The sequence below is a fragment of the Glycine max genome, chromosome 11, assembly GCF_000004515.6.
Source record: "Glycine max cultivar Williams 82 chromosome 11, Glycine_max_v4.0, whole genome shotgun sequence".
Taxonomy (NCBI): Eukaryota; Viridiplantae; Streptophyta; class Magnoliopsida; order Fabales; family Fabaceae; genus Glycine; species Glycine max.
The window spans coordinates 39,253,301-39,269,328 of record NC_038247.2 but is presented as its reverse complement, the minus strand read 5'-3'; the positions used below and the strand labels follow the sequence as shown (position 1 = coordinate 39,269,328).

The window sequence follows — 16,028 nt, the reverse complement described above, 5'->3', positions numbered from 1 at the left end:
TGATAAAAAATAAAATCATATTTTTTATGAAATATAAATTTAATGTTTGTTATCGATATGAAATTCTTGTTAATATATAATAAAAAGTAACTAATATCTCTTATTCAAATTGTATCACTAAGTTCATCCAACACAAATTCAGTCTAAATCAGGTTATTGTAGGAGTTAAAACTTTGAAATGAGTAATGATACACAAAATTTTCTTAATTTATACACCATCTCAACACCTCTTATTTATGTATATGTCTTTGTTCATACCACCTCATAAATCTTATTAAAGTTACATATTTTCTTATTTTCTCTCTCCGGATGTCTTGTAGCCCAATGGTATCAAACATTTTATTGTGATTTAGTTTGACGGGGGTTGACACTTTGTCCTAATCTTCCTCACAATCCACTCAGGAATATTCATTCATTCTTAAAACACACCTCAGTCACACAACACAACTCTCGTCTCTTTTATGTACTGCCGTGGTGCTTTCTCCACTGCCTAAACCGACTCTCTCTCTCTGCCTCTGCAAGCTTGTTACTTGGTACTCTTTTCACTTCTTCAACTCTTGTTTTTTTTTATTTCCCACATCAACTTTCAAAGTGCCTGAATTCCGCAACAGTAATACCATTAACACGTCTCTCTTTTGATTCAGGCTTTGTTTGATTGATTGCCCCAATGGCCGCGTGTGGCTATATATCTGCTGCCAACTTCAATCATCTTGTTGGCGCCAGAAACTTATCCAAATTCAGTTCTTCGGATGCCACAATTTCGTTATCATTTGGCGGGAGCGATTCAATGGGTCTTAGTTTGCGACCCGCTCCAATTCGTGCTCCTAAGAGGAACCATTTCTCTCCCTTGCGTGTCGTTTGCGTCGATTATCCTCGACCGGAGCTCGAAAACACTGTTAATTTCGTCGAAGCTGCTTACTTGTCTTCCACCTTCCGTGCTTCTCCGCGTCCACTAAAACCCTTGAACATCGTTATTGCTGGCGCAGGTATTAACCTAGCCATGCCTATGCTTGTACCCATTTCGTTTTATGCATCAAAATTGTATTTTTTTTATCGACAAATGCTGGTTGTTCGTATTGTTATTTCGTTTTATGCATCAAAAGTGTATCTTTGCTGCCAAATTTGTGTTTTTCTTGCTCTTGTTGTTCTGGGTGTTTTCAAATTAGGACCTGTTATACCACCCTTTTCATTTCATGTATGGTCTTCTATTCTAATGTTAGTGTGTGTTAGAAAACAACTTAGAAGCCTGCTTGGGCTACGCATTAGGAATTCCTTTCTTTGTGATTAAATAGATGTACACATCTCAATGCTTGATTACATTGTATTGTGACAGTCCTCCTGTGTCGGTAAGGAAAAAAGTTATGGAATTTTAGGATCTTCAATTTTTGCTGAAATTTCAAATAAAAGGTATCCTGATATCATGTTGGATATTTAAAGACAAAAAAATTTGTAAACTAATCTTTGCACATTAGTTTTGGCCTCTCTGCCTATTGGATTGATGCATGTTTCATTATTGCAGGATTGGCTGGTTTATCAACTGCAAAATATTTGGCTGATGCTGGGCATAAACCTATATTGCTGGAAGCAAGAGACGTTCTAGGTGGAAAGGTTTTCCTGCTAATTTAATCTCTTACGTCAATTAGTTGTCACTTTGTGTGCATTCTGCTCATTATTTTAGCATGCTGTTTAATGAAATAAGAAATTTGTTTGTGTTGTTCCGTCATAATCTATTTGATGTGTTGGCTTTATAACTTCATCATCAGGCTTGTTGAAGATTACCGCAGTAATGTAAAACATATTTATAATAAATCAATTTTGATGCATTGTGTTTTTACACTATTGTTTCATTTTCTAAGGTTGCTGCATGGAAAGACAAGGATGGAGACTGGTATGAGACAGGTCTACACATCTTCTGTAAGTTCATTAAAATCTCGGGTTTAACTTTTTTTTTTTCCTGCTATGCATCCAAATAGTTAGGATTTTGATCCTTGCTACCCCACTCTTCTGATTAAGAATTAAATTTCAGTTAAAAGGTTTGGGTTAAATTGTGCTCTGTCCAAGCTCAAAAGGCTTTTCCTTGAGTGGGCAATTTGGCCTCCTAGCAGTGCTTTCGGATGAGTTAGTCCATGGCACACTTATTGAAATATTTTGATATATCTTTTTAGTTTTTCTTTCTAAATGAATCATTTATTGGACATCATATTATTTAATCAATACAGATCTTTTAATTATTAGAATCCTTATTTTGTAGTTATCTTTGCTTTACAACTTTTTCCCCCTCCCCACAGTTGGGGCTTACCCTAATGTACAGAACTTATTTGGAGAACTTGGCATTAATGATCGGTTACAATGGAAGGAGCATTCTATGATTTTTGCTATGCCAAATAAGCCTGGAGAGTTTAGTCGATTTGATTTTCCCGATGTCCTTCCCGCCCCATTAAATGGTAAGATGTAAGACCTACTGTATGTGTGTATATTTATATACCTAACTGCAGTTGGATGTCTCTATAAAAAGCACATTGAATGCCTTTATCTTTGGAAATCCTACAATGCTGAATTTGCAGTTGTCTGACATAAAATGTGTAATACCATCTAGCAATTATCCTGCCTATGTTACGAGTAATGCTCGAAAACCAGAATTCAGATGAAGAAAATTTTAGTTTCCTTGAAAATTTTAACACAATTTGCTAGTCAAATTTTTGATTTCGAATATATCTCAATGCATTTGATAATCATTGAAACAAGATGTGTTAAATTGTTTCCATTTTATGTAAATTAAAAATTGCAAACCCAAACAGAGAAGAAGCATTTTGGTGTTTAGCTTGGTTTCTATATTCTTTTCTATTTCTTTCTTCACTAATCTGGTTTGCAGGTTGGGAACAAATTTTTCTCTTCTAAAAAGAACCAAGTGATGCTTAAATTCTCCAATTTTATTTTAACATCTGCATCATTCCCCTTTTAAGATTCTGTTTCATTATGCTTTACTTTCTAAATGTTAACCAGTATTTACGAGTTGCATGCCATGAATGTCAATACAGGAATATGGGCAATATTGAGGAACAATGAGATGCTGACCTGGCCAGAGAAAGTCAAATTTGCAATTGGGCTTCTACCAGCTATGCTTGGTGGACAGCCATATGTTGAGGCTCAAGATGGTCTTTCAGTTCAAGAATGGATGAAAAAGCAGGTATAGCACTTTTCTTGATTGTGTAACCTTAGCAGTCCATTAATAGATTTAAGTAACTTGGCTATATCACCAGTCATGGGCTACTGCAACTTAAAAATTGCAGAGAAAAGTCTTGTTTGTTGACAATGGACTGTTGACCATCTGATGACTATTCTGAAATGGGGTGATTCAGGAATAGACTTTCATGTGACTTGATGATGATGACAATGGGTCCTTTTATCATTAGAGAAAGGATATCTGTAGTTGTAATTGTAAGATTGTATTACTTGATATTTACTTAATGCTTTAAAATGTATTTCATCTACCTCGGGTTGATTTCACTGGGACAGAATGGAACCTTGTCATGGTCTGTGTTGCAAATAATTTGAAAATAACAAAATGTTTTCTCCTTGTTATAGGGCGTACCTGAGCGAGTAACCGATGAGGTGTTCATAGCAATGTCGAAGGCACTAAACTTCATCAATCCTGATGAACTTTCAATGCAATGTATATTGATTGCTTTAAACCGATTTCTTCAGGTGCGAACATTTCCTTTTCTTAAAACACTATTCTACTAGAATTATTGTATGATTGACAAGGTCATTTTATTCCCATTATAATAGTTGAATGGAATCAGATTAGTAATAAACTTTAAGATGGCCTTTTATTTCACAAACATGTTTCTGGAACTTAGGATCAAGTTTTTTTCTTTTCCTTTTCTTTTTCTTCAACTAATTGTTATATTATTAAATTATTCTATAGGAGAAACATGGTTCTAAGATGGCCTTTTTGGATGGCAATCCCCCTGAAAGACTTTGTATGCCGATAGTTGATCATATTCAGTCCTTGGGTGGTGAAGTTCATCTAAATTCGCGCATTCAAAAAATTGAGCTAAATGATGATGGAACGGTGAAGAGCTTCTTACTAAATAATGGGAAAGTGATGGAAGGAGATGCTTATGTGTTTGCAACACCTGGTATTTTTCTTCTTATTTTCCCAATGTATTAATTAATTGTTTTCATGACATTCTTAATCTTCATACCTTAACATTTTTGAGGTTCTTTTTCTTGAAAACAGTGGATATTCTGAAGCTTCTTCTACCAGACAACTGGAAAGGGATTCCGTATTTCCAGAGACTGGATAAATTAGTTGGAGTCCCAGTCATAAATGTTCACATATGGTAAGTAATGGCTTTTGACGTTTAAAACCATATGCATGCATATGTTAGACTCCAATTTTAAATTAAATTATTACAGTCATCAGTATTTCATTTTTCTGTCTAATATATAAAAATTCAAATATTCACTGAAAAGTTTGGAATAGAAATCTATGCGATTTTTCTTAAATTGTATTAATGACAATTGACAATTTATAATTAATGTTCTTCTAATTGAATGGTTGTAATAGTTTTGGTAAATGGAAACTTTAAATAGAGTTGTGGTAAAATAATGTCACTATCACTAATTGATGTAATAATATTCTTTGTTAACTTTTTCATAAAGAAATTCCTCTTACTTTATTAATGTTTTGTCAAAATTTTGGGTAACACCAACAAAAATAATTTGTAATGTTTGTGGATAATGATTATATTATAATCTCCACTGTTGTGGTGACATACTATATATGCATGTGTTTGCAGGTTTGACAGAAAACTGAAGAACACATATGATCACCTTCTCTTTAGCAGGTCTTCCACAAACTTTGAAACACCTGTAATGTCTGGAAGGGATAGAAATGCTGTTCATTTAATGTCTGTTTTGTTTTTCTGATGCGTAGATGCATATTGACTACTGAGTCAACTTTTGTGCTTCATAAGTTGTGAAACTCGACAAGTATAAAACAGAAAGGTTTACTAAGGGATAAGAACATTTTTCATTATAATATTGTGAAATAACAATCAGAAGCCAAACTGAATATTGTAATATGGAAATAGTGTAGAAGATATCCTCTCCCTAAATGTTGGCCCTCTAATGATGTGCCAAACTGAATATTGTAATATGGAAATAGTGACCTATCTATTACTAACATGTGATTACAGGAGAGAGACACCACTTTATTGAGGTTTGTGACATACCCTAATCTTGGAATGGAGTATTGGTCTCATTCTTCTATAATTTACTAAAGAAAGAAAGTGATAAAAGGAATTAAAAATTTGTGGCCAAGGAGATCCTTTCTCCCATTGTTTGCTTAACTTGGCTGAGTTTGTTCAAGAATTTATTCAGGGTGTTGATGGTGTCTAGCATGAGGTGGTTTATTGTGACTTTGTGATTCTGTGTATATGGTAGTGTTTCTTTCATCTACAATTTCCAATTGCCAATGATTACATCTCGTCAATAGCCAATGATAAAAGGATTTTTTTTTCTATTGCAATTGCAATTGATACAATCTAGTTATTTGCTGGCGGGTTTTTAATTTTATTGTGTATGTTCCAAGTGTCTGAGGATTTTAGGGATGAAAGATCACTTATTTTTTGCTGTGTGAAATGAACTTTTTTTCTTCTTTGCTTTCTTGATGGTATTTGTGGATTATAAATAAAGTATTTTCATCACCTCACATCTTGTATATTTTATATGTTTCTTCTTGCAGAAGTCCCCTTCTAAGTGTATATGCTGATATGTCAGTAACTTGCAAGGTAAAAACCACTTCTTACATGCCACTGATTTGCACTGATTTATTTCCTCAACCCATGCAAAAGTTGTGGCCTGCATGTATAGGTTAGCATATTCGTTCTTATATGTATAATTAACTAGGGTCACCTAAATGAATTGGAGATGGTGCTTTCTGGATAAGCAGTTAACCCTCTCTACAAATTATTTCAGTTTCCAGACATTTATGTAATATTCTTTTGTTGTTTGAGGCTGAATTTCTTCTGCTTATGTTTTGTCTGCTTATCATCAAATGTTGGAATGTTGTTTGAGTTCTGTTTGACGATCAAATGCAGGAGTATTATAGCCCAAACCAGTCTATGTTAGAGTTGGTTTTTGCACCAGCCGAAGAATGGATTTCACGTAGTGATGAAGATATTATTCAAGCCACGATGGCTGAGCTTGCCAAACTCTTCCCTAATGAAATATCTGCAGACCAAAGCAAAGCAAAGATTCTCAAGTACCATGTTGTTAAAACACCAAGGTTTGATTGAATAACCAGTCTGGCAATGTCTTTGTTGTTACTGAACTGATGGTGACATTTATAGCCCTTACATTCAGCTGTGTTCTGAATCCTAATGGAACTACTGGCTACATTGTTTCAGGTCAGTTTACAAAACTGTTCCAAATTGTGAACCTTGTCGTCCCTTACAAAGATCTCCTTTAGAAGGTTTCTATTTAGCTGGAGATTACACAAAACAAAAATATTTAGCTTCAATGGAAGGCGCTGTTCTTTCTGGGAAGCTTTGTGCACAGGCTATTGTACAGGTAAAATCTGTCACAAAAATATCTATGTAACTCAGCGATTCATTAGCAAGAAATGTGATTATCTATATATAAATGCTTTCTTAGTTATTTTGTGAGAGAAACTTGGTTATTAATTCAGCAGGATGAATAACACTACATTGTTTCAGCAGGATAAAAATCTTTCCACTTTTATTTTTTGGTTGAAACATTTTTACTGATTTCCAATTATCCTCAAAACTTATGCTGTCTCTGAATGATTTTTATATGTATCTCCATTACCCCCCTGCGAAAGGCCTTTGGTTATGAAACATTATTTGAAATTAGTATGAAAGAGTTAGCATAATGAGGATTGATCTTCTGCATAGTTTGATTTGAATGTTTTTCTTATCAGTGCTGTCATTGAGGCTTGCTAAAAATTATTGCAGGATTCTGAGCTACTAGCTACTCGGGGCCAGAAAAGAATGGCTAAAGCAAGTGTTGTGTAACAAAAACAGGAATTGAAAATGAGTCATGGTAGAATACAGGAGCATCAATTCAAGATTGGTATTCTTTATGTGGTCAGGACTCAGGAGAATAAAAAAGAAAGGCTCACCGTCAACTATGTGCAATAAGCTATAGGGAACAAATGACATGTGTCGATACTTGAAAATTCAGCGCATTGTTTTGTATCCTCCAAGTTACTGGATCAATGTTTGTATTGGAACGAAATATGCCATCATTTAAACTTGTATATCCAGTAATTTTATATATCAAGATTTGTCACAACCTTTCGCTGAGTAGCTAATTATTCCCAAAAGGGCATATATTATATATAAGATTTATATATGCAATGCATATAATATTTATACAAAATAACAATAAATATAATTGACAGAATTTGAATCTAGCAGAAAAAATTAGTTTTTATAACATGACAAGCTAAGATTTGATTTTTTTGTTGGCAAAATTTATATATAAGATTTAATTTTTTATATATTATCTATAAAAAATTGTATTTAACATATCTTATATAAATTTATAATTTTTTTATATATAAAGTAAAAATACATTATAAATTAAAACTTAAAAATTAAATAAATGAGTATTATTATAATATTGTTTTAGAATTTGTAAGAATAATATTAAAGATAATAAAATTTGTAAATATTATATGGTAATAAAGATATGTTATAATTTTTTTAACACTCATTAGGTATTCATATCTTTCTTTCTATCTTCCGTTTTAGAATTTGTTATAATATCTTCAATATTAATTATGCCCGAATGGAAAAAGAGGCCTACGGGAAAACCATTACCTTTGGGCACAAGTCAAAGCTTTCTATTCAGGAGCAGAGGCAAAATTTGCCAATTTACAAGTTAAAGAAGGAACTGATTCAGGCTGTTCATGATAATCGGGTGTTGGTAGTGATTGGAGAAACCGGTTCAGGATCTTGCTGAAGCGGGGTACACCACAAAGGGAATAGTTTGGTTGTCGATTTGAAGAGGAAGTTGGTTATTCCATTCAGTTTGACCCAAATTCGTGGCGTTTGAGTAAACGCCGAGCATGAAATGTAATTCATCTACTTCCTCTAGATTCTATGTTTTGGATACTGTTGTATATTGCCTTTAGTTTTTTATGTAACTTTTCTCTTTATCCATAAACAAGGTTGTTGCCCTTAACTACATTTGTTTTCTGTTTACTGGAATATATATATGTATATGTGAAACTGGAATCTAATGAACCAGGAGAGTGATGATTTCCCATATGTTTTGATGTATTTTTGGTATGAAAATGAAATACTCATGCTAAAAATTCACATAGAACTAAAGGACATCAGAAGTTAGTTGTGTGTACTACTGTCCCTGATATCCTGAGATCAGTATGGCTTATTTTCTGCTAAGAAGCTTAAATTTAGGAGTTAATATTTATCAATTATGCATGATGCTCTATGGCAAAGGTATGGTTGAATCTTTGTTCTGTAGCATGTGAGAGTGTACAGAACCTTGTGGAAACCTCTCATTTAGGGAAACTGTCTTTCCTGATGAAATTTCTGCTTACCAAAGCAGAGCGAAGATTGTCAAGTTACAATGTTAAAACACCAAATTTGATTGAATATCCACAGAAGATCCAGATAAGAATGGCTTAAGTGAGTGTTATTTAACAAAAGCAAGAATTGAAAATGAATCCTGGTAGAGTACAGGAGCATCATTTCTACCTTGGCTTTCTTTATCTCTGGTCAGGACTCAGAAGATCGTCAGCTATATCGGCTCATACGAAGAAAGAAAGGTTCACAACTTCTGAAATTCAGCTCATCGTCAACTATGTGCAGTAAGCTATAGGGATCAAATGAAATGTGTCAATATTTTAGTGAGTGAGGGCTTTGTTTTGTTGTCCTCTAAGTTACTGGATCCATGTTAGTATTGGCACGAATGCATGTATCATTATTTTAACTTGTATGTCCTGTTTTTTTTATTTACATAAAATGTGCTCTACATTTGTCACAACCTTTCGTTGAGTAGCAAGTTATTCCCAAAGAAGCTGTTGTTCTCTAATCTCTACCGGATCAATTATTTGTTTACATGTCATGAGATTCAAGATAAATCTGAATGAAAGCCTTATGTTTAATTTAACATCCTGTTTTTACCTTTATTAACAGCTCAAAATAGAGAATTCACAAAAAAATAAAGAAAAAAATTGTCAAAATAAGTATTTACAATATATAATTCTAATAATGGAATCAACAAGTAATAATAATTTATATTCTTTAATCAAGTCTTTCAGAGTTTAAATTTTAGTTAGTCCTTAAGCATGAAATAAATTATGTTGAGAAAAAAATATTCATTATATCTAATTCGATTATAAAATTTTCTTTCTAAAGGACTGAATCAATCGATATCACATAAGTGTTAAGAAAAAGACGTTGGTTAAAGACATAAAGTTACATTTTTTTTTTCAGAAAAATCTAATAACTATATATTTAATGTCTTGAAGATATAAATGTATTTAATATTTTTAATTAATAAATAAGATTAATGTTTTTGGTTTTACCAATTAATAAGAAGAAAAAATACAAGTGTGTGGGTTTATGCCACGACTAGAAGGTAGGAGAGGGAGCATAAAAGATTGGTGGCGCAAGAAATGACACTTGGAATTGCAATCTATCGTTTATATATCCATGGAATCCAAACGAACGCTGTCTGTGGAGTCGTTGAAGTTGAAAGATAATAAGAAAGAAGAATGCCCATATTCTCTGCAAGCTTGGGCTCCTTCACTTCCATCTCCTTCCTCTCAACTTCACAATCACAATCACAATCACACCTTTCTCCTTTCAAGTTAACTGTGAAGACACCTTGGCAATGGCAGCATCATCACTATCTCACTTCTAAAGTGTTGGTCTCTGCCTCTGGCAACACCCAAATTCCTAATACTGAACTTCTTCAACGCCCTACTCCTCCAGACCCTCTCGATGACGTTCGTCAGGCTCGGGTACTCTCTTTCTTATTCATACTACTCAACTTTTCTTCTCATCTTTCATGCAACGCTCATTCTTACTCATCATATAACCACTTTCTAATACTTGATTTCTGCAATGAAGTAGAGATCGTCAGATTGGAAGGCTGCAAAGACATATCAAGATAGTAAACTCATCTATAATGGTAGAGTGGAAGGTTTTAATTCTGGAGGCCTGCTGGTTCGGTTTTATTCTATTATGGGCTTTCTCCCATTCCCCCAATTGAGTCCAGTGCATGCTTCTAAAGGTATCCATCCTCAATGTGTTTCTTACATTCTTCCTTCCTAAATGTATCTGAATGGAGTTATAAGGTTGACTTAGTGGTTGTGAAGGAGGGTTTAAGGGTTGGAGGGAGGTGGGGGAGAGGTCGTTTGTTCGAATCCCCTTACTAACATTCTAACATAAACTAACAATTGACATTGGCCAATAGAAAAAAACAAAATGTAATGTATGAGTTGAAGGGTTGAAAACTTGTCTTGAACATTCTTTGTGTTTATGTTGAAGACCCCCCCTCCCACAAAATAAAAAATCTTATTGCTATTTGGAAAATGTAGTTTCATTTACTTGTAAATAAAATAGTTTTCATGCAATATCATATTTTTTTTGTCATATTGTTGAAAATGTCCTATATTTTCCTTTTAAGCATTGTGTTTGTCAAACACTTACAGCAATTCCCTTTTAGTATCCTTTGGTATCCATAATATTATACAGATGAAAATTTTCTTGTTTCCTGTAGAATGTTACAGCATTTGGTCGCGTTTGCTTATCTCAAGCATGCCATTTAATAATCTGTTTGGAGTTGGTATCCATAATATTTTAATTGCTCACTTATTGTGACTTTGATTCTTGTGTAGAACCAGAGAAATCTATACAAGAAATTGCACAAGGCTTAATTGGTTCAATCATGTCGGTGAAGGTAACTATTTTAAAATTGCACAATGTTTAGTCCTGAAGCTGCTATGTTAAAAGAACCATTGTTCCCTGAATCCAGAAAACAAATGTAGATTTTTACTGCACAGCTGTCATATGATTTGAACTATTTCAAGCACTATCTACACCTTGAAAAATAAAAAATTCTTAATTCTTAAATGTTTTGCATATGGAAGTATTTATTTAGTGCTTCCTGCATCTGTATGGTATCATAATCCTTTGCTCTACTCTGAATTGGGTAATGTTATTTTCAATATGCTTGCTATGTTTATATGGATGGCTGTTTAAAATTTATAAATAAATTGCAGTTTCTCCTAATTTTAGGTAATTCTAGCAGATGAGGATAACAAGAAATTGATCTTCTCTGAAAAGGAAGCTGCCTGGTCCAAATTTTCAAAACAGGTTAATGTAGGGGACATTTTTGAAGTAAGAGTTGGTTATGTTGAGGACTATGGTGCTTTTGTTCATTTGCGCTTCCCTGACGGTAATTACTATGCATAGTTCATATATCTACAGTTTTTTTTTTTTTCACTTTATCATGGAAAAGTTACAAGTGACATCACAGAATGATGCAGGTCTTTATCGCCTTACTGGACTAATACACGTGTCAGAAGTGTCATGGGATCTAATTCAGGATGTCAGAGATATCTTAAAAGTGGGCGATGAAGTGAGGGTCAAAGTTGTCGGTATTGATTGGTGAGATTCACAATAGTTGTGCTTTTTACACAAATTTTCTGTTGATATTCTTGCTGGTTGACTAAATCCATGCTTTGATATCATTGGGTTTAAGTGTAGTGAAGCTGCATGTTTTGCTTTGTTGTGAACCAACTATTTCAAAAGATCTTGGGCTATGTTTGGATAAAAGTTGGTTTGGAAATTCCAATGCACATTCATGAATTCCAAAACATAAAATGGAGAAGGAAGAATTTGTCATTTTGTTGCTTTGGGAGTAAAAGTACTTTTGAACTCCATCAACTAACATCTAAACATGCACTAAGCTATTGAATGAATGCACAAATGATTTTTATATCTAACTTGTCTCTTCGTCCATGAGCTCTTTGGACTTGAAGCATGGAAATTACAAAGAATAATACCCTGCCTTGTGTTAAAATTTAGCTTTTCTTTAGAAAAATGAGGGCAACTATGGAACATGTGGTTATAGAGCCTTTTATACCATGTCATAAAATGCTTGGTATTTTCTTTCTATTTTGCTACATTTTGTCTTGTGTGTTTATGGAAATCATTTTTTGACTTATCTAAGTTATTGCAGGGGAAAATCAAGGATTAACCTATCAATTAGACAGCTAGAAGAAGATCCACTCTTAGAAACTCTGGACAAAGTAATACCTCAGGTTTGTATTGACATAAACTATACATACATGGGTGGTATATAAACATGTCACGTGTGTGAGGAAATTATTTTACTAATAAATTGTATATTTCAGGATGGTTCAGCTGATCCTGATTCCATGAGCGGTGGTGATAGCGGTAGCATTGAGCCTCTTCCAGGACTTGAAACAATCCTTGAAGAGCTGCTACAGGAAGATGGGTATGTTTCCGTCACTATTTGAAATATTGGTATCCATCCCGCCCACACGGTTTTAATATGTCATTTTAGAAAAGAAGAAAATATGACTACAAAGAAAGTACTTATGACCGAGTCTGAGAATAATATATCATTCTATATAGACAAACGAAATCAAATGTCAAAGTTGCTTAAACTCTTAGAATCTCCGCAATTGAAAATACATCTAGAAACAATCATGAGCACATCTTGTCCCACCAATCACAAATTTGACTTGAAATTTTGGAGGGGCGAAAAGAGAGAACACATGGACATTGTAGTCTTCTTTTACTCTCAATAAAGTATAAAGAGAAATGTAGGGTAGTGAAATTTTGGGAATAGAAATTTACATGCTTAATAAATTATTGACTCTTTCTGCATAAAATTTCTATTGTGAGTTCTATATATTACTGCTTGAGGGTTTCTGCATAAAATTACTGTCAGAATCGTAAACGGATTATTACATTAAAAATATGCAGTTGCAACTTATGATATTCATCTATGTAATCCATATCCAATTCTTGCCCTGCATTTGTTTATGCTTTTGAATGAGAAGGCCAATTAGATGAGTTTTGAATGAGTTAAGTATATGTGATGACTTTTTCTAATTCTAAGGTATGATATGACGACATTCATTCTGTGACAGAATATATGACGTAAGAATCAGCCGTCAAGGGTTTGAAAAACGAGTGGTCTCGCAGGACTTGCAGCTTTGGCTTTGTAATGTGAGCTAGCTAGTTAGCTTTCACAATTATATATTTTGGTTGTAGCTTTGATTTCTCCGAATTTCTGAATCTTTCAACATCCCATCGCAGGCACCTCCCACGAACCAAAGGTTTACTCTTCTTGCTCGGGCTGGAAGACAGGTGAATTTCCTTAAATTAATGAATGCTCTACTTAACCCTTACCTGTATTTATAACTATATACACATTCAAAATGTCTCGTATGTATGTTTTGTCCTGCGGTGCAGGTGCAGGAGATACACCTGACTACATCCCTTGATCAGGAAGGTATCAAGAAGGCATTACAACGAGTACTGGAGCGTGTCCCCTGAATTTCATTCACTCACAGCGATCAATTTTGTACAGTTACATCTCACAAATTTCAAACATGCGTCCCATTATGGAGTGTATTAATAGATCCCATGTCCTTATTCCTCAACTGTTCAAGATTTAACTAGTGAAAAAGCTCTTAATTGTAAAAACTAAAAACACATCACTCGAGTTATTCATTAAGAAATCAGAATTGCCAACACATTTGTGCTACACCGGATATAATATTATTCTTAGCAAACTAAACTGGGGAATATAGTAATCGGTACATGCAGATACATTCATTATATAGAAAACACGTACAATATGTTCAAAATAAAATCCTGGCTTTGACGGATGGTGGAGATGGATCGTGCTTGAGTTCAACCTCCCTCAGCCGAAGTTCAAGGCCCTTACCCCCTCCATTTGCCAATGGATGAATTCCATGAACTGGCCCTGTCATATATTCTCTCGCTTTTCTTTCTTCCTCATAGTCTATCCCCATGCGCTCTGCAGAACCTACATGCATGGCATGTGTAGCAAACACGCAAAGGAACAAACTCATAATTAAAACTTGTCATCTTCCGATAGTATTCTAGCTAGTAACCCTATACTAGGTCTGTGCAAAAATTGGAGTTTTTAAAAATCCGAAACACTTTATTTCAATCTACTTTAAAAAGTGGTTTGATTAACCGAAACACTAAATAAAGTAGTTTTTTTTTTTCTTCAAAAAAGTTTAGTTTTTTTAGGTTTGGTTTGGTACGATTTGATTGAATTGAGTTATCCATTTTTTAACTATATATGAATCAGATTTTCTAAAGAACTGAATCGAATTGGACATTGAACCAAATACATAGAAAGTAGAAGAATAGACATACTTTGGAGGAGGTGATCATAGATCTGGCCATCTCTAGTGAGAGCCATCATGAGCTGAGGTATCCCAAATGGAAGAGAGTGACCCTTATCGACCTGCCAGAAATGAAAGACTTTGCCATAAGTGGTGCAGACAGTCTCCATGTCTGGGCGCTGAATGAGAGCAGGAACCTTAGGCATGAAGAAGAGGCCACTCTTGACCTCGTACAAGTGAGAGTGCCACAGACGCTTCTCCTGGTCGGGGAGTGTCAAGTAAAGGTTTTCGGAGATGATGTATTCCAGCCCTATGAGCCTGGCTTTCTTCTCGGGGCTGTCGTAGATAAGGCACTGCCTCATCTCCTCGTTCTGGTGCGCGCAAAAATGGTGTGCCTCCACTTGCCGGCTCATGTCATATGAGTAAAAGTGAAACCTACGTACATACGTAAATATTAATTAACTCATGTGCATATTCGTCACTAAATTTAGCGAGTAACAGATTATTTTCTCGTATATGGAAACGTACGCGCAGAGATGTTGGTGGATTTTGTTGATGGGAGCGAAGTTTTGGATAGCAGATGTAGCAGTGTCACGGAGATAGGTGCCGGTTGTTGGTTCTCCATTTTTGTGGGTCTCCATTTTTGTGCTGGGTTGAAGATAGATGTTTCAGTTAGTTATATAGAATATAGAATTATATATACATTGATGTGAGTTTTGAAGGAAGAAAGCGGTGGCAATATACAGTACTACTTTGACAACATTGCATGCATGCAGCTCTACGCGTGGTTGAGAAACTACACGTGGCACCCTTCACAAACTCAGTGCCATCGGACGTGGCTAATTGTATACTACTATACACCATGTTTCATGTTTGACTTTTATATTATGATGTTACCAAACAATATATTGATTATTATTAGACTAAATTACTTCTAATGATAATACCATGTTTCACTTTTTTAAAATTATTCTTATTAGTGTAACCTACTCTTCTTTATGTAATTGGTTTCTCCCCTCAATTTCCTAACTTTGTTAAATAAATTAGTAATGTTATATTATAAATCTTTCTAATTAAGTGAAAACTCACCATACAATTTTATAATTTTTTTATTAAATTTCAGCTGATCATAGTATGTTTGGATGCATATATTAAAGCGAGTGAATTTTTAGTATTTCTTGTATTTCTAATACTATACTACTATTTAATAAGTACGGGGAACAGTAGAAAATTTTGTAAAAGAAAATGGCAACTATTTTTCAAAAAAGTTAAAGAGTGCATGGGTCAACCTTATGTAAAATTCAAAGTTCTGAGTATACGAGTCATTGTTGTTGACCAAGCCACTAAATTAATTACGTACGACGATCGAGGCTGGTAGGTTAGTACTTTTTTAGCTGTCGTTTTTTATTTATTTATTTATTTGTCAGTAATTTAAAATTTTAAGATAATGTTAATTATAATTATATTCTTATAAAATAATAAATAAAAAGATAAAAATTATAAAAATGATTAAAATACTTCTAATATATATAAATGAAATTTTAAAAAAAATTATATTATAACGTTAAATGGCGGATAAAAATTGAACCAAAGTTTATCGAAACAA

General features: G+C 33.9%; 3 protein-coding genes and 1 long non-coding RNA gene across 4 annotated transcripts; 3 read left to right on the top strand and 1 right to left on the bottom strand.

The window, feature by feature from the left end:
- Nucleotides 1–261: 261 nt before the first annotated feature.
- LOC100127420 (15-cis-phytoene desaturase, chloroplastic/chromoplastic) lies at nt 262–7,323 on the top strand. Its single transcript, XM_003538489.5, has 14 exons — nt 262–533; nt 645–986; nt 1,520–1,608; nt 1,857–1,914; nt 2,289–2,444; nt 3,039–3,187; nt 3,586–3,705; nt 3,929–4,142; nt 4,244–4,346; nt 4,806–4,853; nt 5,753–5,798; nt 6,108–6,295; nt 6,417–6,579; nt 6,984–7,323. Exons 2-14 carry the CDS (start codon nt 668–670, stop codon nt 7,041–7,043), a joined length of 1,713 nt encoding a protein of 570 aa, XP_003538537.1. The 5' UTR covers nt 262–533; nt 645–667; the 3' UTR covers nt 7,044–7,323.
- Nucleotides 7,324–7,677: 354 nt separating this feature from the next.
- On the top strand, nt 7,678–9,072 carry LOC121173093 (uncharacterized). The gene is made up of 2 exons (XR_005887249.1): nt 7,678–8,108; nt 8,779–9,072. It is a non-coding gene; the product is annotated as an uncharacterized lncRNA (long non-coding RNA).
- A 618-nt stretch (nt 9,073–9,690) lies between these two features.
- LOC100786308 (30S ribosomal protein S1 homolog) lies at nt 9,691–13,922 on the top strand. The gene is made up of 10 exons (XM_003537481.5): nt 9,691–10,024; nt 10,137–10,296; nt 10,904–10,965; nt 11,304–11,463; nt 11,555–11,675; nt 12,250–12,331; nt 12,425–12,528; nt 13,190–13,268; nt 13,359–13,409; nt 13,515–13,922. The coding sequence occupies exons 1-10, from the start codon at nt 9,776–9,778 to the stop codon at nt 13,596–13,598; spliced, it is 1,152 nt and encodes a 383-aa protein (XP_003537529.1). The 5' UTR covers nt 9,691–9,775; the 3' UTR covers nt 13,599–13,922.
- LOC100306351 (uncharacterized) lies at nt 13,725–15,134 on the bottom strand. The gene is made up of 3 exons (NM_001250520.2): nt 14,951–15,134; nt 14,454–14,857; nt 13,725–14,094 (listed from the first exon to the last, which is right to left on the bottom strand). Exons 1-3 carry the CDS (start codon nt 15,061–15,063, stop codon nt 13,907–13,909), a joined length of 705 nt encoding a protein of 234 aa, NP_001237449.2. The 5' UTR covers nt 15,064–15,134; the 3' UTR covers nt 13,725–13,906.
- Between the last annotated feature and the right edge of the window lie 894 nt (nt 15,135–16,028).

Bases quoted from the DNA above. Each gene is read 5' to 3' on its own strand.
- LOC100127420 (XM_003538489.5), top strand. From the start codon at position 668: ATGGCCGCGTGTGGCTATATATCTGCTGCCAACTTCAATCATCTTGTT. The intron at 987-1,519 runs GTATTAACCTAG...TCATTATTGCAG, and splicing joins CATCGTTATTGCTGGCGCAG to GATTGGCTGGTTTATCAACT. The intron at 1,915-2,288 runs GTAAGTTCATTA...CCCTCCCCACAG, and splicing joins GACAGGTCTACACATCTTCT to TTGGGGCTTACCCTAATGTA.
- LOC100786308 (XM_003537481.5), top strand. From the start codon at position 9,776: ATGCCCATATTCTCTGCAAGCTTGGGCTCCTTCACTTCCATCTCCTTC. The intron at 10,297-10,903 runs GTATCCATCCTC...ATTCTTGTGTAG, and splicing joins TCCAGTGCATGCTTCTAAAG to AACCAGAGAAATCTATACAA. The intron at 13,410-13,514 runs GTGAATTTCCTT...CCTGCGGTGCAG, and splicing joins TTGCTCGGGCTGGAAGACAG to GTGCAGGAGATACACCTGAC.
- LOC100306351 (NM_001250520.2), bottom strand. From the start codon at position 15,063: ATGGAGACCCACAAAAATGGAGAACCAACAACCGGCACCTATCTCCGT. The intron at 14,858-14,950 runs GTACGTTTCCAT...GTATGTACGTAG, and splicing joins ATCCACCAACATCTCTGCGC to GTTTCACTTTTACTCATATG. The intron at 14,095-14,453 runs GTATGTCTATTC...CCATGCATGTAG, and splicing joins CTATGATCACCTCCTCCAAA to GTTCTGCAGAGCGCATGGGG.